The following is a 24042-nucleotide window of genomic DNA, read 5'->3' on the forward strand; positions in this document are numbered from 1 at the left end:
CCTACAGATTTTTACTCCAACGTGCCTCAAAACACCTGCAAGGATGTTTCTAGAAAGCCTTATAAGAGCTTGATTAGCTAGCCCAGGAGTGTCTGATTGGGGTTGAAACTACACTTTGCAGGACACCGGCCCTCCAGGACTGAGTTTGGACCTTCCTGCTGTATATAAACTCTTAAAGGGACAGTTCACACAAAATTAATTTTATTTTTTATTTTTTTACCAATCACTTGTCGCAAACAAGCTTGAGTTTCTTTAGTTGAACATAAAAAATATTCAGAAGAAAGCTGGATAGTATTTGTTTTCTTACTATGGGAGTCAACAGAAAAACCTGCCAACATTTATCACAGAAAATCCAGGAGTTTGGGGGTGTAGGGGGTATCGGAAAAACAAAGTTGAAAACCGGGGGGTTTTTGTGGTGCTAGTAACTATAAACTACCATGGACCGGGTTTCAGGCGGCGTCGGTAATCAGATACAATATGAAAGATGATGACCGGGGGCAGGGTGGTGGAATTACAGGAGTTTTCCAAAAGTAATTACAAAATGGGAGGTTGGCAGGAGACGGGCGTGAAATACGGGAGACTACCAAGACAAACAGGAGTGTTGGCAGGTACTAAACTTTGCAGGACACTGGACCTCCAGGACAGTGTTTGGACATTCTACTGTACATAAACTCTTACAGGGACAGTTCACCCAAAATTAAAAAAAAATTCTCCCATCACTTGCTGCAAACAGGTGCGAGTTTCTTTCTTCGGTTGAACTTAAAGATATTTTAAAGAAAGCTGGATAGTATTTGCTTCCCTAACTATGGGAATCAACAGAAGAAAGAACCTGCCAACATTTATCCCTGAAAATCCAGGAGTTTGGGGGTGTAGTGTGTATCGGAGTAACAAAGTTGAGAACTGGGGGTGTTTGTGGTGTTAGTAAACTACCATGGACCGGGTTTCAGGCAGCAGCGGTGATCATACTATGTGAAAGATGACGACCGGGAGACTGTTGTTAAAAAGATTTTACCAAAAAGATAAGGACCGGGGGTAGGGTAGTGGAATTACGGGAGTTTTCCAGGAGAAATAACAAAACAGGAGGGTGGCAGGTATGGAAAGAAACTCATAACGGTTTGGAACCCTTAATAAGGAGTGCATTTTTATTTAAACTATCCCTTTAATTGACCTGATCGGCTTAAGAAAACAAAAACAAAAGCATGATCTATAATCAGGCTTCCACATTTTATTATATTTTCAGTTCAAATAGGCTTTAATCAAAATCTGGTGTCGCACATCTTGGCATGATAAATAGAAGAACACAAAGCAGCTATCTACTGTGCTCCAGATGATGATTATGTACATCTATGCAAGAAAAAAAAAATCTATGAAATTACAAAACAACCAAAACGTTAAAATGGATGTTTACTGCTGAAGAAGCCGCAGGGGGAACAGCTCAGTCCAAGATCATTAAGTTAATAAAAAAATAAAACAATTGTGGATTTATCAGTGAGTGACGGCTAATACCATAGTAAGGTAAACACCAGGAACAACCAACTATTTACCATTTTGCAGATTCAAACATTTGCATGCTGTTTTGCCACTCACACAAAAACAAAAAGAATATGCTTTGTGCATTGTTATTATTAGCAATATGAAGCACTTGTTTTGAGCGTTGTCATTTGATAACCAATCACATGGCACATGTGCTAATGTACATCTTCGGTTAATTGTAACCCTCTTTAAAGCTGTTCAAACAACGGCCGGTTTGTGTGTTCCTCTTTAATTGTAAGTATACCTTTTTAAGTGTCACATTTAGCACCATGTTCAATCAGACGTGATATTCCTCAGGACAAAGCCATTCGGGGAGAAGAAACAACCAGCAAAATGAATAAAACAGAAGAAAAACAAGTGTTATAAAGCCCAAACCATCAATTCTGAAACGAAAAGCTTTGGAAGTGTGATTTGATCCACTCCTTTTTCTCTTTGTTACTTTAATATCCCTTTTTTTTTTTAGTGTTTGGGGAGTGAAAACATTAGATAATCAACCCTCCCCCCTCTAAGAACCTTATAGTTCTGCAAGTTTTAAAGTGAAACCCCCTCCAGCGTGGTATATTGAACAAAAAGCGTGACTTGTGATAGGAGAAACAAAACATGGAGACAATATTTAATATAAGAGCGCAAGCTTCTCCGAGAGAATCTCTGTGCTTCTCACCACACGCTTAAGTTATTAAACACAGAGAGTCTATTTTTCACACGAGGCACATGTTTACAAGATGCTGAGAGCTAAAGAGTCCAACGCAAGTGTGTAGTCGAGGCATAATTTAAACATTTCAGATGAGCATAATGTTGCATACATAGTCTATTTCTAGGCATTTCCCCTCTCCCGATCTAGTTCATCTAACATTCATGTCGTCCAAAGAGAGGTTATATTGCCGTTTCACCCTCCTCCTCATTTCAGACTATAAGAAACAAGCTCCTATGATTCAGCAGGCATCGAGGTCCAAGAATAAAGTCTTTCATGTCACGCTTCAAACTAAAATTCTCTTTATTTATTATTAATATTCTTTTTCTGTTTTTTCGTTTTTTTGGCTCTTGATAAAGACGCATGTGTCAAAGAAAAAGTAAAATAAAGCTAAAAACAAAGGGCCAGTTTGTGAGCCTTTAATAGTCACTGAAGTAGCCAGGGATGTGCGTCGATGCATTGATGATTTCATATGTAGTTTTTTGTTTCAGTGCCAGTCCTCAAAAAAAAAAAAAAAGACTAAAAGAAATTCAGTTGGTGTCCATGTGGTCGTCGGGAGTCTCCGGAGCTCCTCCTAGTGAAGCGGACGGGGGGGATTTGGACGGCGTGTCTGCATCTCTGCGTTGGTAAAAGAGCACGTAGGCTGCTTTAGTCTGTGGAGAATAAAAAAAAAATTAAAAAAAAAACTATTATCAGAGTCTGTTGGTAAACCATATATATATATATATATATATATATATATATATATATATATATATATATATATATATATATTTTTTTTTTTTTTTTTTTTGGGGGGGGGGGAGAGAAAAACGTCTCCCTGATGTTCATAAACACACGAATACTTTAGGTGTAACATTTTAATAAAAAAAAAATGTTAACGTTTTGTGTGTGTGTGTATATATATATATATATATATATATATATATATATATATATATATATATATATATAAACATAAATATTATATCATATAATCTTAGATTGTACTTGAAAATTTTTAAAAAGATAGATTCATAAATAGATGGAATGATAGATAAATATATAGATAAATAGATAAAAAGAACAAATAATAGAAGGAATGAACAATAGAAAGATGGAAAGAGCAGTAGATACAATGATATATATAGAACAATAAATGGAACGATAGATAATTATGAAGATAAATAGATAGAATGATGAAGAAATAAATAGAATGATTAATAGAAAGATAAATTGAAAATAAGAACTTTCTAGATGGATAGAACGAACGAACAAACAATAGAAAGAACGAAAGAAAGAACAAACAATAGAAAGAACAATAGAACAAACAGTAGAAAGGAACGGTAGAAAGAACAATAGAAAGAATGATAGAAAGAACAAACAATAGAAAGAACGATAGAACCAACGAACAATAGAAATGATAGAAGAAAAAAAAAGATAGAACAAACGATAGAGAGAGGATGGATGGATGGATGGATAGATGGATAGAACAAAGCAGATAAAACAAACGATAGAACAAATGATAGAAAGATAGAATAAATACAACGATTGAACAATAGAAGGACAGAAAGACAGATAGATAAATAGAATGATAGAAAGAATGGTAGATACTTAAAAAAATTAAAGTTACTTCATAAAACAAATTATTTTTGACCCAAAATGTACAAATGCCATTTTATTTTTCGAACACATCATGGGGGGTCCTGAGTCTCACCACAATCTGATCCTCAGTAGCAGCAGACACACTGCTGTCGTCAAAGTAATACCATTTGCCATCCGCCTTGTTCTTGCCATAAGCCGTGTCTGCAGGAGGAAACAAAAGGAACTGCTTAACTTTTGCAATCAAAAACAAACCAAGTTATCATTTCCAGGCAACAATATGATGACAAATATGTAAATGATCAACTCTGTTAGCAGTTCTAAGCAAATCTATCCAACATGAGATATCTGACCGAGTTTCAAAGATAAAGAGCAAATTAAGGTGTAACAGGTTATGGATTAATAAGATTGCAAAATAAGGAACAGAAGAAAATTATAAAAGGAAGAGAGGAACAAAGAAATGAAAGTGACTTACAGTGGCCTCCGCCCATTCCTCCATAATGGTTTGAAACAGCAATGAGGTCGTAGATGTATGGGTCAGCTTTGGGGTCACACACAAACTCTGACATGTTTAAGTCCCTGTGTGAGAAAGTTTACATTCGGTTACAAACGTCACTAGTGTTTTTCTCACAGTTTTATCTTTTATTATAGGCATTAGGGATGAACAATTTATCGTATGAATATCACAATGTGTTTATCTGCAATAGTCGCACTGCAGGATTGAATTATTTATTAATGATTAAAAGATGAAGATATTAATGAAAAGCATTTTTTTTTATTAATTATACAATGATGACCATATTATTTTATATTTAATTGTTCAATTTGTGCACTTGAATATAGTTTGACTTATCAGAAAACTTTCTTTTCATTCATACATTTTGCTTTTGCTTAGTCTCTTAGTCTCACCACAGTGGAATGAACCGCCAACTATTCTGGCATGTCTTACGCAGCGGCTACCCTTCCAGCCACACACACACACACACACACACACACACACACACACACACACACACACACACACACACACACACACACACTTTAGCTTGTAATTTATTATAGCTTATGCAAATGCAAGAAGACTTGATCCAACCACATTACATTTTTTTATCAGTACATCCAAGCACTAGACTGCAGATCTGTTTATGTAACTCATTAACCACAATGAACAATAGAAAGGTTTGTCCATCCAGACAAGTATGACGCACTTTCCAAGAAACGGACACCTGATGCAACACACCTGACGTCTGTGAACTATCCCCTGCTTCCTGCTCATTGAGGTAATCGAGAGCAAATCCAAGGGCAAGGCCAAGGCCAAGGCCAAGAGGGATGAATGCCAAATTTTGAAGGCAACTAACACAGCCAGAGCAAAACTCCCCAAAAGTGTTGCATTTGAAGTTTCTGAAGTGAGTAGCGAATTTCATGTGATGAACTATGTCATGATCTAGAGCAGAGATGCCCATACTAGCACCCGTAGGCCAAAGTTGGCTCATGATAACCTTTTATTTGGCCCTCCATCATGTCTGACATGTCTGAGAAGAGTGGGAGAATGTTGGGGATTTTTTTTTTGGGGGGGGGGGGGGGGGGGGGGGGGGTAACATGGATTATTAATTTAACATAACTTTTGTTTTTCACTGTTTAGCAACAAAAAAGCAAACTAAAACTGTTTCAATTTAAAATTGTTGTGACAATGAGATTTTAAAAACAAAAATAAATAAATACCTGATGGATAGCGGACATTGCAGAAGACATCAGCAAGCGAATCAAGGCAAAGTGTAAAAATGGGACTGTTCATTTTTTTTATTGCAAGATGTTCATTATAAAATGTACAATAAAGTATAATTATTAATATAAAGTATTTTAAATGTAATTAATTATAGCATGGCTATTCAATTGGGGGCCTGCGAGCCAAACCCCGGCCCCTGAGGCAATTTGTTCCAAAGTAGACCCGAAAATTAAAAGCGTCACTATTTACTCATAAAGGTTTGGAATAATTTGAGAGATCCTTGTTGTTTTTGTTGAACACCAAGAAGGTATACCGAGGAAGCTGAAAACCTGTAACAAGTTTTGAAACAAGTAGGCGAGTGAATGGCAATTTTTAATTTTAGGTGAATTGTCCCTTTAGGTTGATAAGTCAGGCATAAAAGAGAAAGTGTACGTTCAATCCTCCTTTTACGTTGTTGTTTAGTCCTAAATGATGATGTACATGGTTATTTTGTGCTAATTTTAATTTGACTTTGTTGTTGGGGTGGGCTTTGTTTTCTTTGTTTGAAATGGAATGTTGTTATGAAACTTTATTTGCAAGTTGATTAGTTTAGTTTTTGCAGATGTTAATTGTCTAAATTATGAGTGTCAAATTTTGTATGCAACAAATGAAAGCCACATTATAACAAAAAAATGTACTTGTGAATAAAATACAGTAGATATACTACCTCAAACGTACACCTATATTTGCCATGCCAAACTAAGTGTGTGAGAATAACAAACATGGCGCCATCTGGTGGCAAATGAGCAGAAGCCCTTCACAAAAGATGGCACAGAATCAGGCGTCCTCAGGCCTGACACATTAAACCAACTGTTGCATCTGAGCTAAAAAGTGCTTCAACACACTGTGAAGAGCACCCCACTGCCAACTAGCAGGTACAGTCTGTGCTTGTGAGGAAAAAATGACTGCCTATGCTGGCAAGCATTAAAATACTATACTTGTCATTCCAATAAGGAACTTTAAACTAAGACTGTATGTCCAAAAACTGTAAACAAAACAGCTCTTACTTCATTAGAGATGAAAGAGAGCATGAATATATTAACACATTGAAATGCTCAGGTAAGAAGACACGACATTAGAAGAGCCTTCTGTCGGTGCATTCTTGACTGCTTAGCTCACTTTCAGTTATAATCAAGCACTGACTTATTTACTGACTGAACATCCAATCAGAGTACTCCCTCTCTCTCACTGATGGTGCAAACATGCTCAGAAAGTTCCTGGTGGTTTCCTACTGGTGCAAAATAGTTCTCCCAGAACTGAAATGACTGCCTATGCTGGAGAGCAGCAAAATACTATACTTGTCATTCCAATAAGAAACTTTAAACTAACTTAAAACTTGCCTATAATTGATTCTACCTAATATGATCTAGGTGTTTGTGCGTTACTTCTTTAAAATTAACTAAATCGGGCTACATTGAATCAAATCCTGGCTTTAATCCTGTAAAATATATCCTGACTTTTCTATGCTACAGCAGTAAACGCAGTGTTTTGAAGCTTCAGAAATTCGATTCAATCGTCAAAAAAGTAATCCATTTGACTCAAGTGGGCTACTGAGGTTTTAAACCATTTTTAAGACTCTTTCCAGACATTTTAAGACCTTACAACAACTTTTCAACCGGAAACACTAGCGAAATTTTAATTTTCAGTATATGAATAATGTTTTAGTTTTGGATTGGTTTCTTACATTAATATTTATTAAATATACTGTATCTATAAAACTTCTATTAAATCTAACAGATTGGTGTCTATAGCACTGCAGAAATAGTGTTGCTTTGGTTACTGCAGTAAACGAAGCAGCATGATGTCAAATTGATTTCATGAACTTCACAGCACCCTGATATTCGCAAATTTAATTCAGACAAACTTTAGCATACAACCACACACTGCCCAATCAAAATTATATGAAATTGAATACCTTGCAAAATAGCATTTATAATTTTTTAATACTTTAAGGGTCTTAAATTTATCTACATTCGTTTATCAACTTTGAATACTTAAAGACCCTGCGGACACCCTGATTTACAAATACATTGATCCAATTAGCTGACTTAAATTTTTTTTTGTTTAGTTTTGTTCTGTTCTATCGATTATGCAATAGTGTCTTTGTAGGAAAGTGTCTCGTGCATTTAAAAAGGAACAGCTTACATTTCCTACAGGTGGTTCGTCAAGCCCACTCACTAGCATGAATCACACTCAGGAATGCACAATGATTCCAAGAAATATGGATTGTTTATAAGAGCTTATAAGTTGAACATTTAAATCTAAAAATCTTTATACTTCTTTTGGAAACCCATTGTGTCAACTACCCAACTAGAGAAATAACCACTACGGTTATTTGGTAATCTTTTTTTTATGGATGTGTTATTTGGAGCTTTAAAACCTCAGGCACCAATCAAAGCCACAAAACAGTTATAGAGCAAGGATAGGAGAGTTCAATATACTGTTCAATATAACTCCTATTGTGTTCATCAGATAAAGAAACCCAGCAATATCTAGCATAAGATAAATAAAATTATTCCTTTAAAAGGACAGATTCAACATTTTCCAGGAAACTATTACATGACTTGTGATATTAAGCTAGTTTAAATAAACATGATTAACAGGTTTAAAATATACGGACACAAATTATAATTCTAGATCTATATAAAAATATTTATCCATCTATCCATCTTCATAATAGTATAAAAAAATATTGTATAAATAATAATGATGATAATAATAACAAAACAATCAGATGTTTTGCAAAAGATGTACCTAATTGGAAAGTCCACAACAGTGTCGAGCTTGTCTCTCCAGCAGCGGTTGTAGGAGAAGCGCTTCAGATGCACAACCAGAATGCGTGGAAGAGACCACAGATCAAACTTCTTAGTGGCCTGCTGGTGTTTCTTACACGTGGGGCAGTACCTGAAGAGGTGCACAGCAAACAAAAACCCTATTAAAACAGCACTAACGTTGCAATGCTCTGCTAAAACAGTTGACCTTGAAAATATAAGTATTAACGGTGACATGCAATAACCTGAACATGCTCCTCACCATGGATCATGCTCTCCTAAAGTCTCCATTGTAGTAAAGAGCTCAATGCATTCCCGTAAAGCTACTGTAGTCTTTTTCTTTTGAGCATGAAGCATACTCTCGTGTTTGTCATAGGCCTAGGAAGAGATTTTACATTAATGTTAATGAAAATGAAATGCTCCATTTTGAAAATGTTCAAAAAATGTACAGTAAAACACTTGTACAGTAAAGACACACTCAACTGATCAAAAGTCACAACATTTATGCAACAAGATCATGTAGTAAAAAATTTATATTTGAAACCTTTACAAATGAGTAAAACAAATTAAGCAGCATGACTTTTTAACATCGCTGACAATAAGAAATGTTTATTGAGCAGCAAATTAGCATGTCAGAATGATTTCTACCACTGATGACTGGAGTAATAGCAGCTTTTTCCATCACAGAAATAATCTACATTATAATAAACAAAAAATTATGACAAGTACCTCAGCTTCCTGATCATCATAGCACAATCTTTTTGTGTCCGAGTCCCAATCAATGGCTACTGTTGAGTGAGCTGTAGAAAGAAACGGCTGTTCTTAATGCAAGATCTTACTTATTTTTTGTTACTATTTTAAAACGTCAAATGGTTATAGTTACTTGTTAGCTTCAGTAGATTGCCATCAAATGGAAGAGAACTGATGTTGGCTGTGCCGTAGGAGTTGACCATGCTGAAAGAAAAGAGTTTTGGCCGAGAATTAAAAGATTTTCCTCCGCTACTATTTGGCCCATTCTCTGGTTCAGAATCCTCCTCTCCGTCCACAGTGTCCGAATGGCTGTTTTCTGGCTCTGGACTCTCCTGGTGGTCCATAGCTTCCTCATCTCCTAAAACAAACATTAAACAATAGTAGATCTGTACTAGACATTGGACGATAACAGTGTTCAACGTATACTGCAGTTTGGTAAATTCGAGGTTTTAAAACTGCCAAAATTTTCTGCTATACTGTTACTAAGGTAAGTATAAGACTTTTAATTACTTTTTTTTTTTTTTTTAGGTTTTTTTTAGGACAACAGTATGTCTAGCAGAAAAGATATCCAAAGATTGTGTTTTAAATTATACAGAAATCTGTTTTTGAAACCAATGATGACAGCAAAATGATTGATTCAATTATTTATTTGAATTATTTAACCTGACATCCAAGCAGGCGCACAAAATCACATGACGTTAATATTAGGTTAGATGTAGGTCGTGATGTCAGGTGACCAAAATGCAATGTCTAGCTAGCGTCTAAGGACAACGGTTATTTGACGTCCAATAATGACAACAAATGATGTTGCTATTTGATTGATTTTAGTATGTGTTGGAAAGTGACCAAAATCCTACATTGAGCCAACATCTTAAACCAACGTCATGTTGACGTCAAATAATGACATTTATTCATCAGGTATGGCAACCAAAATCCAACGTCTGATATATAGTTAAAATGTAACATCATTAGACATTGATATTTGGTTGATTTTAGATCAACTTGATTCAACTTGATTTTCAAATCTAAACAAAATGCAACATCGCCTTAACATTGGGGTCCAATATCAATCTGACATTATGTTGACATCCTGTGCTCGCTGGGATGTTTACTGTTCCAAAATATTTTAAATGTTTCTCAAAATAAAATATATTATGCTTAATTTTTTACCCAGACATTTAAAAATAATATATTTTAGAGTAGTAATCAATACCGTGAAACTGCAATATTTTTATCTAAGGTCATCATACCATCAGAATCTAATACTGCTAATCTGTACTATGATGAATGTCAGTAAATGTACAATTTCTCAATATTTACACACATAAGACAATACTCTGATTAAGAATGCATTAAACTGAGATTTGAGCATCTTTAACCAGCTTCATAAGTGAAGTAAACACAAATTAAATTTCTATTTGAGTCTCCTTACTGATGAACAGTTTAGACATGCATTTTTTTTCCACAGCATTTTGTGATTGGATTCACACACAGCAGCGGTCAACAGTTTCACATAAAAACAACAATAAAGGTCGAGCAAGAATTTGTATCTGCCTTTGTCTGTTTTCACATATAGCATGACAAATAATTTACTTCACTTGAAGCTTTCATAAAATTACACCCAAAACAGTATATCACACCATAATGATTTATATGTGAAATTCTGGAGGAAACCGTAGCATTAGGATGTACCGATGTGTGCAACGAACCATTCTACAAACTAAATACATACAACAAGAAAGAGGGAAAACATGGAAGTCAATGGTTACAGGTTTACAGCTTTCTTCAAAAGATCTTGTTTTAGTGAATCTTCATTTAATGAAAAAATGAAACTCAAAGGTTTGAAACATGTAAAAAAAAATAATAAATAAAATTATGACAATTTTGACACTATTTCATTAAATTTCTTTAAATTTTAGATTACTGATTACTTGATTGAATTTGTTTATATGGACATCAGTAATTACCTTAATCTAAATAAGGCAACAATATGATTAAGATGTTTATACGAGTTGCTTTTAGAATGGTCCTTCTATGTTCACATTATACATGTTATATTAAATAGATACACAGCATTAGATCACCATGCAATCCAATGTTTCCTTTAGATTTTCATGTAATTTCAGGTGTTTTATTTAAACATGTTTTGACTTTAACTGCAGTTCCACTTTCATTTATGCCCCTGCAACAAACTCTAAGGTACTGAATGAGCACGAGTACAGATACTGTATGAAGTGGGGCTGCATGATATTGGAAAAATATGATATTGCGATATGTTTTCACATTTGTTTCACAGGATGGTTTGAATAGCACTATTTGATCATATTCTGGGAAGTCTAACACTTTTTAGGTACAGAAATTGAATAATCACTATGCAAATAAAACGATTTTCTTATTTTGTTGTTTCATTTTCAGTCCAAATAAGACTGAATTTAAAAAAAAAAACCTTCTTAGAGCAAGTAAAAAATATTGTTTTTTTTTCACTGTTAGAAGAAATAAGACAAAATAAAGAATTTTTTCTTAAAACAAGCTAAATTATCTGCTTGTGGGGTATATTTCTTTATTATTTTTATATTTAATAAATATTTTTATTTTTAATTTATATTTATATTCTATTCATTTTTGTTTAGCATAAATCACATAAATTCCATATAAATACAGTGATTAAATACAATTCTGTTCAACTATCATTCAGACTTATTATATCTTTGCGATGTGACTATTGCGGATGTACACATTGCAATATCGATGCTAAAACAATATATTTAGCTTGCTAGTATGAAGCAAGGAATGACAGAAATTTGATACCGTTCACCAAATGGAAAGAAAACTTCAGCATCTTAATCAGAGTATTGTCTCAAACAAATTAAAATCAGAGTTCTGGCATCCATGTAAACATACTAAACGACAGCATTTGGGAGCTTTATGAAAGTCAGACTATCCTACCATCACAAACTCCATTAGGGCCGTTGCAGGTTCCAGAATGGTTGCTGCCGTTGGATCCAGCGCTGCAGGAAGCTCCATCTGACACTGGGCTGCTGCAGCCACTCAGGCCTGTGCCGTGACTGGACACTGAAGCGAGGCATTCTGGTGATTGGCTGCTGCTAGAAGATGTGGCTGAAGCAGATGCTCTACTCTCTGTAATGGTACCTTGTGAACGTTTAACGTATCGCCTAAAATAAAAATAAAAATAAAAGTCTGGTTTAATTGCCAGGATTAGAATAATACTCTAGAACAGGGGTCACCAATCCTGGTCCTGGAGGGCCGGTGTCTCTGCAGGGTTTAGCTCCATCTTGCCTCAGCACACATGCCTGGATGTTTCAAGTATACCTAGTAAGACCTTGATTAGCTTGTTCAGGTGTGTTTGATTAGGGTTAGAGCTAAAATCTGCAGGACACCGGGCCTCCAGGAACAAGTTTGGTGACCACTGCTCTAGAAGAACAAGAAAACACAATACTAACCCAATTCTCTCCAGCACGCGCTCGTAGAGGGTATCCACGGTGAGGTTGAGGCGCGGGACGGTGATGAGAAGAGGTTGACCGAAGAGCATTGTGCCCGAAGAGCCTCCACTGTGTTTGGCATGCCTCTCTCTAAAGTACACTGGCAGATTCATCCTCTCACTGTCTTCTTCTAATACCTCATAACTAAAAATCACAAAGACAGAGACCATTCAATATGCCTACAGTACACCAAGTTTTTGTGTCTTATTTTTTTTAAGGCTGGGGAAATGGCCAAAGCTTTTATCAGTTTTGCCATCTCAAGAAGAAAACAAACATTAGAACTGTATAGTAAGCAGAACTTATATGACTTACACAAATATGTCATCTTTCTCCATAATTTGATTGAGACCATCATCCCGTTTGTAGATTTTGTGAAATCTGTGATTGTAAACATCCGCCACAACCATCTAGGAGACAAAGCAAGAACACTAAAATCCCAAAGTATGTTCACACAACATCAACTGAAAATGGGTGATGATTTCGGTCTAAAAAGCACTTCTATTCACATAACAAAATTTAAGCAAAAATTAAAGCAAAAAGAGCAAAAATGTAAAATAAGAGAGCAAAAATTAAAAATAAAAAACTAATAAAAACACTGCAGGGTGCATGCCAGACCAGTAGATGGCAATGGCACCTTTTTAAAAATATGAAATTACATGGCTTTCTTCCAAATAGAATTCCTTATTTGTTTAATTTTCTTTTTCCAAAAAAAAAAAAAAAAAAAACACAAAATACTATACTTAAAAATGTATACATTGACAGCACTCTTTTTCCATTGAATACAAGAATACACCTAGAGCTGTCAAACTCAAAACATGCACGCACGCACGCACGCACACACGCACGCATGCACGACTTTAATACAGTACGAGGCCATTTATATTTATTTTCTTTTAGCAAACTCTCTTAATTTAAATGAGAAGACAGGTTTTACGTTTTCTGAAGGAACTCCAGATAGCTTGGCCAAAGCGCTGCACAGGTCTGCCACAGCACCCATTTTGGGAACCACAACACGAAACTGGAAGATAAAATAAGGATCCATTAGCCCAAATCCTAAACTAAAACATGTCCCTTAGCGTTTTCAGGAAATGTTGTCTTACTTGCATGGCTCTGAACTGCGGGTCAGTGCGGACAAGGTACACCTCCATAGTGCGATCCTTTTTCATGGGAAGGGGCAGTGTGAGGTAGCAGAATGGGTCAAAGGTAACGGAAACTTTGGAGCATTCGGGACAGACCAGGGTAGATTTAAACAAGCCATGGAAAATGTCTACGATTATGGAATCATTCCGCAACCGGTGATTCGCCCATGCTTCCTTGGCTACAATCTACAGACAGATGAAACACACGTTGATCAACATTCTTCAGTTTAAAACTTGATGGCCATGTTTAAAATGTATAATAAATACTTTTAGAAGAGTGCAATAGTAGTGTCAGCTTTTGTCGGATTGCTAAATGTTTTAGCTACTTGTGGTGTCATGTTTAACACTCAATGATGTAACTTCTACCTCATCAGGTCGTCCCTCTGCATCTCTCAGGGCCAGGTAAGGCTTCTTCTTGACACGGTTAAGGTCTTCATGTAAGCCGTCTAACAAAAAGGCCAGCAGCTCCTGAGAGTCTTGTTGCTGGTACCCTGAGAACTGCGGGGCAAACCGACCCACCTGGGTCTGGACAAAGAGAGAAGATGCATTTAAGCATCCATACATAATGAAGGCATGTGTTGAAAACATAAGGTGACTTCCATAAAGACTTCTCACTCACTTTAAAAGTGCGTGGAGCCACATAACTGCTCCGACTAAGCCACATCTGTTTGACCAGATCCGCATAGGCCTCCGCAATCTCTCCTCTCATCCCTAATGGATTTTCCCGGTTGATCTCAGCTTCATATCGATCCTCCAAGAAATATTCCGTCAGAGGGGGGGTGTTGCTCAGGCACTGAATTGGTGAGTCAATTAAAAGGACATTAGTGTAAAAATCATGAAATCAAAGTTTGTCTGGCTAATATGATCCAGTTAGCTAACTGCAAGAGCTACACCAAGTGGGCCATGAAATGGTTGTATGCTTTTGACTACCTGTTTATATGAACATCTTTGTATACCTGGAGGGCAGAGTTCATAAAGCAGGTGTTGCCCAAGTTGCTCAGGCCGCAGAGGCCCGGCTGAGCAGCAGATTCTCTGTAACTGTAGGACGAGCTGTACGAGTTGTAACTTCCCAATCTGTAAAAAATATGGTGAGTTAGTAAAAACGTTTACCATCAGGTAAAGGGTTATTATGCACTTTTCTAGGTACACAGACTAAAGTCATTCATCAAACAAGATACAGAAGTGTTAAACTTCAACCATTAAAACAATAACACAAGAGCAAATACAGATGGTTATGTACGTTAACATAAACCGATTATAAAGATTGCATTTGTATACAGTAGTCATTAATTCATTCTCTTCACGCACTACGAATTTGAACTGAGCATTTAAACGAGAGAAAATTTGAGAATGTTAGGGCCCTATCATACACCCGGTGCAATGTGGCGCAAGGCGCGGCGCAATAGTCTTTTGCTAGTTTCAACTTGGCGCAAGAGTTGTTATGAGGCATTGCGCTACACTGTTTAAATAGCAATGCATTTGTGCTCATGTGCGCCCATAAAGGCGTTTTGAGGCGCACTGCTGGCACGTTGCTATTTTGAGGAAAGTATAATAGATTTTTCAATAGACCAAAACAAACCCAGTCTAAAGTCGAGCGCAGAGTTGCGCCTCACTTACACACTGCTTAATAACCACAGGAAGATGTAGAGCAATATGCAAATATCTTTACATATGAAAAAAATGTAAATATTAAGGATATATATATTTATATATATAAAAGAAGAATATATATATATATATATATATATATATATATATATATATATATATATATATATATATATATATATAGGACATAAAGGATAAAAATATTACAAAGCCTACATAAATATGAAAAACCACTGCTTTTTATGCCTTTTTCATCTCGGGAGGCTTTTTAAGTTTATTCATAACAATTTGTTTTTGTATAATGTTATTATTATTAGAAGTATTATTTATTATATTCATAGTTATATATGTTTTATTAAAAACAAGCTTAGATTTGCCCACCTGCAGGTTTTAGACCATATGGGGCACAGCATGTGTTTTAGGATATTACTCAGGTTTTTGAACACACTTCGTTATTATTGTTCATTTATTCGTTTGCTGGAAATTAGAACTGAATTTAGAAATAGTTTTGAAACAAATCTTAGCACTTAAAGAGCCCATATTATGGGTTTTTGAAAATTCCCCTCCATGTAGTGTGTAACACAGCTCTAAGTGAAGTGAAGTATCCAGCTAAGGCTTAAATCTGTAAGAATACAGTGTTTAAAACTGTTGATTCATCTATAAAAGAGTCGACTCATAGTGCTTCGAACGAGTCGCCTTGATACCGACTCATTAGGTGTTTCGCCATGACGTACGAACGAAACCAAGTTATTCACGTGCACGCGCAAACCCGGGAGATTTCAAACCTGAGGCCCCACCCTCTGACGCAGAAACCCAGACACACACACACCCACAAACACACACACACACACAAACATGCCGGTTGATTGAAGTCACACTGCAGATGGATATATTGAGTCTCTACCCAAAGATGAAACCTCAGCATTATAACCAAGCAGTTGGAAACTTCTGGAAGCTACATGCTACAAAGAATACTTCATCTGAGTTTGTTAAAGGAAGGATCAGTAAAGAGTAACTGATGGACGTCAGGATGGGTTTCTTCCATTTCTCAAGTGTAAGTACGTGCGGTTAAAGTTGTTGCCTCGTTGACTCTAGCTTGCAAATGTATTTAGTTGTGATTTGTTACTTGTAACCGCGTGTACTGTATCAGGTTAACTGGATATATTATCTTATCGCGTGCAAAGTCACGTTAAAAACGCGACGCGTGCTGTTTGTTTATGGAGCTCCATGCTAGAGTTCTGCTCCCGCGATTTATTCGGAAATTTATTCCCGCGCCGCAGAAATCTGGCGCGGGGACAGCCGCGGGAATAAATTTCCGAATAAATCGCGGGAGCGGTCGGTAACGGGTTTAATTTGGGACGGGAGCGGGCTGTCTAGCAATATCACGGATATTGCTATGCGAATTAGAAAGAGAGAGTCTGCTTGGTATGAGAGAGCGTATGAGAGAGAGCGAGAGAGAGCGAACGAACGAACGAACGAGCTCTGTGTGCTTTGTGCTGTGTGTATGTGTCTATACAGACAGCTTGGCTGTCTGGACTGTATACTGGGTGATTTTGGGTTGTGTTTTCCGCTCTAGCGGGACCGGGCGCGGCGGGCAGAAAACGGAGCGGGTTCTCAGGCTAAAACCTGGCGGGTGCGGGCGGAAGCGGGAGCGTTGTCATCCGGAGGTGTGTGTGTGTTTTTGTGTGTGTGTGGTATGGCGAGTACACGACTGTCTCCTTCGTTCGGTTATCCGTGGCACTATCCACTCGCCATAGTGTGGCAGCTAAAATTCACGCCTACACTATCGAGCGTGTATGAACTGTGATTACTTTTTAAATTGCTGATTAGCTATTGGCCATTTCCCTCTCTGACTGAAGGCAGTCGACCAATCGCGACAGACTGTCATTGGTCCAATCAGCGCAGATTAGCTTCGCGCTAAGGAGGGGTTTGGGAACAAATGAATCACTGGACGATTCATACAGGAGTCGCTGGGATAATTAGGTAAAAATAAATGCAGATTATAAGACCATGAAAGTGTTTTTTGACCTTGCATGCATATTAGACTGTTGTTGGAGACCCTTACAACCAAGATATGACCCTATTTCATGTATAATATGGGCTCTTTAAACTAAATTAATTATTTATAGGCTAATTGATGTCTGTGCATAAAGGTTTCCCTATCCATGAGAGCGAAAGTGAAAGTAGATAATTTATCTGTCATTCTCGGTAGATGCTTTGTTTAACTGTTTTCTGTAAAAAAAAAAAAAAAAAAACTGTTAACTGTTTGCTTGTGAAATGCTCAGTTTTTCCACTTAGACTTACTTTACTTCATGTAAATAGCAAATGCGCTTATGGTGCGACGCAAGGCTCTTAAAGGGAATGGGAGATGAGACTCTGATTGGTTTATTCTCAAAACACACCTATAACTCATTAAGAAAATAAACTCAACCCTTAAATTAGCAAGAACGCATTCTGACACGCCCTGAAAGCGTTTGCGCCCTGCGTTTGCGCATGGACTGACAAAATAGAGCCCTTAATGCCTGTCTGAGAAGAGTGTATAAAGTGAGGGGTTTTACAGCCTAAAAACATCTATAATATTTGTCTGTGTGTTTATTTATTTACACACAAACACACACACACACACACACACACACACACACACACACATACACACACACACAGCATTGTTTTAACTTAGGATGATCAATTTGTTATCTTTTTATTCTATCTTATGGTTCATGTTCTTATTGTTTTATTGCATCTTTTTTATTGTTGTGCTGTTTCTGCTTGCCTTGTATTGTTACTAGTGCTTTGAGTCTAAGAAAAGCGCATTACAAATAAAATGTATCATTACTTTGCGGATTTCGCCTATTGCAGGTTATTTTTAGAACGTTACTCTTGCAAAAAACAAGAGACCACTGTATTAGAATATTGTAATTAACAGTATAGTAGATCTCTCAACAACATCTATTGGGCATGAAGCCATGCTGTTTGCAATGCAATGCAAAGCCAATGCAAATTAACCAGCCGTCAATAACTTTAAGTAAATTGTGACATGTATACTACTGAAGACAACTCAAAAATATAGGTGCCTATTGACAGACAATAACTCAAAATGTAGGCATAGACCAGGGGTATCAAACTCAATTCCTGGAGGGCCGAAACCCTGCACAGTTTAGTTCCAACCCTGCTCCAACACACTTACCTGTAGGTTTCAAACAAGCCTGAAGGACTCAATTAGTTTGATTAGGTGTGTTTAATTAGGGTTGGAACTAAACTGTGCAGAGCTGCTGCCCTTTTGGAACTGAGTTTGACACCTGTGGCATAGACTGTGCTTTGCAAATTTGCTAATAGTTATCCTCCCAAATGCATTTTTTGTACTAAAAAATTTGAAAGACTAAAGAGTCAAATAATAAAACCCCTTTAACACCACATTTTAAACCAATTTAGACAACCAAAACTGGTCAACCAAATGCTGAACATAGGGAGCCTTATCTTGAACTGAAACCCTGTTTCAGTTCCCTTTTAAACTTGCCCAATAAGGAACCAAACTAGTTTATCTGTGGAGTAATATTGTTATGCGATTGAATGCAAAAGCTGACCTGTTACCAGAAGTACTGTTGTTCAGCATGTAACCAGAGTTGCTATTGCTATCTCCATTGGTAATTGTGGAAGATATGGTGGCAGATGAGTTTGAAGAAGGCTTTGGGGAGGTTGTATAATTCCGAGAAGTTGAAGTGCTGGACCTAGGCATAAATCAAATAACGTGTTTATGTTACAGGCATAAAAAAACTATTATTTAAAAGAAAGCTGGAAAAAATGGCACAAGCTTAAAATGGAATTAAATCAGGTCTTGTATGCTTAACAAAAAAAAAAAATGAAGAGCATGGACATACTTTGAATGGCAGCTCTGTCTGGGCCATGTGCCATCCTCATTCTTCTTCTCTATAACAAGCACCTGAAGAGTAGGATGAGAGTAAGAGCGTATTATTAAGAGTTATATAGAGCGTTTTATAAATTGATCATAACAGGAAAGGTAGTGTAATGGTTTACCTGGCCCTGAAAAAGCCCTGCATCCTGTACGGTGCTGTCAAGCTTGTTAAGCTGTTCATAGGTGTTACTCATATATTTATTCCAAAGACGAGTTTCCTTTTCAGATGGGATGTCAAATAAAGACCTCATTTCCTTTTCAATAGTATCTAGAGAAAATAATTAAAGGAAAAAAAACAGTTGTATGAGTGGCACAATTTATTACAGCAAAGGCAAAACACAGTTGTTGAGCTTGTAATAAGTAAACTGAATGAACAGCATTCATTCATTCATTGATCTTAGTGTTGTTTATCAGTGGTAATGGATGTAAATCAATGATAAAAACTATAATTGAGTGAAGAGAAAAAAAAACTTATTTAAAGAAATGCTAATTATGGAAATGGCATACCTATAGTGTCTGCTTTGCTGAAATGGCGAGTGACAACTTTGTCCATGTTGTCATTTTCACACAGGTTCAACTCAAGCAAATACACTTCAACCTTACAGTGTTTAACAAACATCCCATGTTCAACAACCTGGAAACACATTTAAAAATGTAAATATTTAGAGATGTATTAAGAAAGAAATGGACTTTTTAAATTATTTCACATAACTTGAGCATCAAAACTCAACATACATGACCAAAATTTCAACATATGACCAAAAATTCAATATGTATGACCAAAATGATTTCAACACTGAAGTCAGTAATGCTTTATGAGCTATAAACATTCTACTGTAATTGCACAACAACAAATGAGAAAAGTATTCTAACCTTTCTGATGATGGGTTTCTGATTTCCCAGAGAGCCATACCAACTGACCAGCTTATTCCAGGCCTCAGTAGGCACTAAAACATAGTCTAACTCATCTATAAGATGTTCTTTCAGCGACTGGGACTTGCGATCTATGATACAGAAGCAAAACAAAAAAGGGGAAAATTATAATATATCATAATCATAACATACATAAGAAGCCTTTTAACAATAAATTATACATAATCCAACCAATAGCCATTACATGTTATTTTTTTTAAAGTGGCAGTGGCAGGTTATTTAGGGAAGTCAATAGGGGATTGAGCTTTCAAGCTTACAAAAAGGTGCAAAGCATTAAAAAAAAAAAGTTAAGTAATTTACTAATTTACCACCTAAAGTTTGCATTTTGCCATCTGCAAATGACCTCAAAACATATGGCCATAAAAAAATTAAAGCTTTTATATTTATCACCAAGTATTTATTAAATAATAATTAAAAGCAGTGCTTCCCAGAGGTTTGAAATATACTTTCAGAGGTAGCCAGATTGAAACACACCTTCTACCCAGAGCACATAAATGGTCAACTATATGCGACAGACCAAAAAATGATGTGATTTTTAACTATATTTTTATTATGACACTGTTATTCACCCTTTCTTTTCAATAGGTTAAAGTTATTTAAAAAAAAAACAGGCTGTTGACATAAAAGAAAGGCACAATTTCTCTTTTATGCCATTTAGGAGCCATGTGCACCCCACTGATAGGTAAAGGCTGCTCTGTCACTTTCTAAAGTTGCTTTATTAGCATGACATTTACACTCTCCGAAAGAAAGGTACGAGAGCATTCACAGGGGTAGTACCTTTTTAAAAAGGTACACATTTGTACCTAAAGAGTTTATATTAAAAACTCTGGGATACATATTAGTACCTAAAAAGTACGAAATTGCATCTCTTAAATGTTTTAGGTGTAAATATATACGTTTGAGGTCTCAATATAGATCAATCAAGTTCAAATGTGTACCTTTTGAAAAGGTACCCCCTAGTGACAGCTCTCGTACCTTTATTTCAGAGTGTAGTACAGTATTGCCAAAGCATTTCAGATATATAAAGTATGTAATACAATAACATCATTAAATCAATAAAATATACAGCAAATGAGAAATAAATAACAGAAAAAGAAATAAAAATAGACATTACTGCAAAAATGATATTTACTAGAATAAAAAGTGTAGACTATTTAAATAGGCAAATTAGCTGATTAGCCATTTCTAATGGTGTACAAATATTTTGCAGCCAGGATAATTTGTTCTCTCTGAGTTTATAGTACAGTTGATCTAAGTAGTTTATCAATTAATTATTTAATGTTTTTCTCAAAAAGGTAATGCAAAAACACATACAAATAACAACAACTTTAAAAAGCAAAAGTAAAACCCGAATCCTGAACATTTTAAGACATCCAAGAACTATGGTCAGAGACATTTTGGAGTATCTCTGTGGGTCTGCAGAGCACTTGGGATTGTCTGTGTGAGTGTTGACGGTTCTCGTGCACACAGAACCAGCAGTAGGAAACATGCAGAGCGAGAGAAGATTTTCCACTGGTTAATCGATTGCAAATGTTTGGCTTTCTTGGGTGGCTGTTAATATACCTGGGCAGCCCACCCAAGAAAAGTCTATGTATGTGAAGCATTTAATAATATACTTGATAATGCAATATTTTCTCACATTTGCTGCTTGTTGTCTTAATTCTGGTCTTTGATTTCAGGTCACAATAGTTTTGGACTAAAATTTGAATTAATAAAGTAGTTACTCTGAGATGATCTTCCTCTCCAGTGAGCTGTTAAAGCTATATATTGTTAATTATAGTCTGTACTGAATCAGTGAGTGTGTCAATATACCTAAAGGATTAGATCAATTGGACTCATAAGCTAATCATTACAAAAAATATATAAATGAAAAGACTTGATTCAAACAGTTTGCAATTAATGGAGAAATAATTTTTAAAAACCTTAAAAAATAAATATTACCAAAAAACCTTTCTTTTTATATATATGTATATTCTGGTGGCAAAACATGCCCATTTTTCTTTATAACATCCATCTGTAAGAATGTGGCAAAACAACACTCAAACATTCACTACCTGAAAAGAGGCCAGAGTTGTCAATGGGTCCCGGGTAGAGATTGTGCTCTCCAACATTGTACAAATCCCAGCTGTCAAAGCCAACATATTTCTTCCACTGTTTGAACCACCGGCTGTCAATCAAATACCTAAACAAATGAAACAATAGCTGGAGATCAGTGAAGAGTCAGAGGGAACAGACAATTAATGTGTTTCTCCTAAATTATGAGCGCAAAACAGTATGCAAAGCGAGTTTCTATTTAGTTACATTACACACCTACCAATTTAGAACAGTCAATAAGGATGCCTTTCTTAATCTCATCTAAAGTAGGAACTTGTTCCACTACATAATCTTGTTAGCACTTGATTCCCTCTGCTAAGAGACAGTCATTGCACTTTGATAAAATGTCAAAAATGTAAATTAACTGACTGGAAACCCAAAAGTGAAAATTTTGTCATTGTCAGCACATTGACAACTTGAATGTTTACATGCATTTTAGCAAAACAAAACGCATGGAATGTAGCAGAAGCTGTCATTTTGAATGAACTATTCCTTTAAATTCAAAATGGTGATTTGCACAAGCATAAAGCTGAACTAAAAACATAAGTCTATTAAAGGTGTCAATACTCTACTTCTCGGATTGCTTTCCTAAATGAAAGCCACACAGAAACAAACAAACAAAAAACAAATACAAATATTTAACAGATAATGTATTACATGTTTTGACCTTCAATCTACATCATTTCAAAATATATGTATGTGCATGTCTTATCGGTGCCATAAACTCTTCTGCTGCCTAACAACATTTTGAGTGACTGGGTGTTATCCAGTGGCCATGACAAAGCACTGCCTGCAATACTTGTTTATGTAGCTTACACTCCTTTCTACAACTTTAAAAGGAGACGTCTGACCTTTATTTTAATCTAGTTTGTCAGTAACCCTAAAATAAGTTTGACATCTGACAGAAAATAACACTTAACCCGTCAACGAAACGCAAACTAGGCTGGCTAACTAGCCTCGGCTAAAGAAGTGCCTTACATGCCTGACGCTACTTTGCCATGCAACATTAGCTTATCAGAAAACTGATAACCGACAACGGGGTGCTTGAGTTTATTTACCAACTCTTCAGCTAACGTTACTGACGTGCCTAAATCACCTTATGCATTAAAGAGACATTTACGGTGGAAATACTGTGATGTTTGGGGAGAAATGGAATGCTAAGGTTGGTTAACCTGTGCTAACTAGCTACAAGACAACTTCATCGTTTTTTAACCGACATAAATTGTGTTAAATGCTAATAATATTAAACCACAAACTGTTGTTTCATATCGCCTGAACAGTAATGTACTCTATATAGTTTCTGGGTGTTAGCAGAACATGTGGCTGCCCACAGCCGGAGAAGTGAAGGGATTTCCGGCAGCCGGTGTCTCCGTCGGTAGGCCTGAGCTGATGCCGACAAGCGTGCCATGACTACGGCTTTATTTAAAAAAACTCTTACCACTCGTCTCCCTTTCGAAGTAGCGTTTTTAGCAGTGTCCCGATGCTCTGCTTTTGACTCTCGGTGGACGGTACTGGTGTCTGTGTGATCACCGGCTTCTCGTCAGGGTCCGAAGCGTTACCCGACTCGGGTCCGCCTCCCTCCGCCATCGTGCAGCGAGTGAACCCGCAGTGACCGCGAGCGCGCTGCTGAAGTATACCGGGGACGCGCAGCGCTAAAGGGAGCGCGCATACTGGAGCTACTGCCGAGCTCGACTAGCCGCTACATGCAATCTTGGAGCGGCTGATAAATGAAACAAACCGAGCCCTCTGGTACAGCGGTTAATA

General features: G+C 36.5%; 1 protein-coding gene and 1 long non-coding RNA gene across 3 annotated transcripts in view; one reads left to right on the forward strand and one right to left on the reverse strand.

Annotated features, from left to right (window-relative positions):
* Window positions 1-1205: 1205 nt before the first annotated feature.
* Window positions 1206-23877, reverse strand: usp4 (ubiquitin specific peptidase 4). 2 transcript variants are annotated; one of them, XM_087257813.1, is made up of 22 exons: window positions 23717-23877; window positions 22239-22366; window positions 20125-20255; window positions 19759-19885; window positions 19374-19519; window positions 19217-19278; window positions 18923-19066; window positions 14687-14804; window positions 14350-14523; window positions 14097-14255; window positions 13692-13916; window positions 13526-13609; window positions 12904-12998; window positions 12553-12735; window positions 12038-12264; window positions 9225-9449; window positions 9071-9141; window positions 8604-8719; window positions 8325-8474; window positions 4281-4384; window positions 3921-4009; window positions 1206-2877 (listed from the first exon to the last, which is right to left on the reverse strand). In XM_087257813.1, exons 1-22 carry the CDS (start codon window positions 23863-23865, stop codon window positions 2755-2757), a joined length of 3030 nt encoding a protein of 1009 aa, XP_087113939.1. In that variant the 5' UTR covers window positions 23866-23877; the 3' UTR covers window positions 1206-2754. The 2 variants fall into 2 exon arrangements, 1 of the variants encoding a protein (XP_087113939.1); XR_015494022.1 differs by having other exon boundaries at window positions 2510-2877; window positions 12038-12320; window positions 12520-12735.
* LOC147836450 (uncharacterized) overlaps window positions 16156-24042 on the forward strand; it is a 122739-nt gene continuing 114852 nt past the window's right edge. Inside the window, exon 1 of the long non-coding RNA XR_015494045.1 lies at window positions 16156-16392. This is a non-coding gene — a long non-coding RNA (uncharacterized LOC147836450). The remainder of the gene's footprint in view (window positions 16393-24042) is intronic.

Source organism: Danio rerio, chromosome 6 (assembly GCF_052040795.2).
Source record: "Danio rerio strain M-AB ecotype USA chromosome 6, GRCz13ab, whole genome shotgun sequence".
NCBI lineage: Eukaryota > Metazoa > Chordata > Actinopteri > Cypriniformes > Danionidae > Danio > Danio rerio.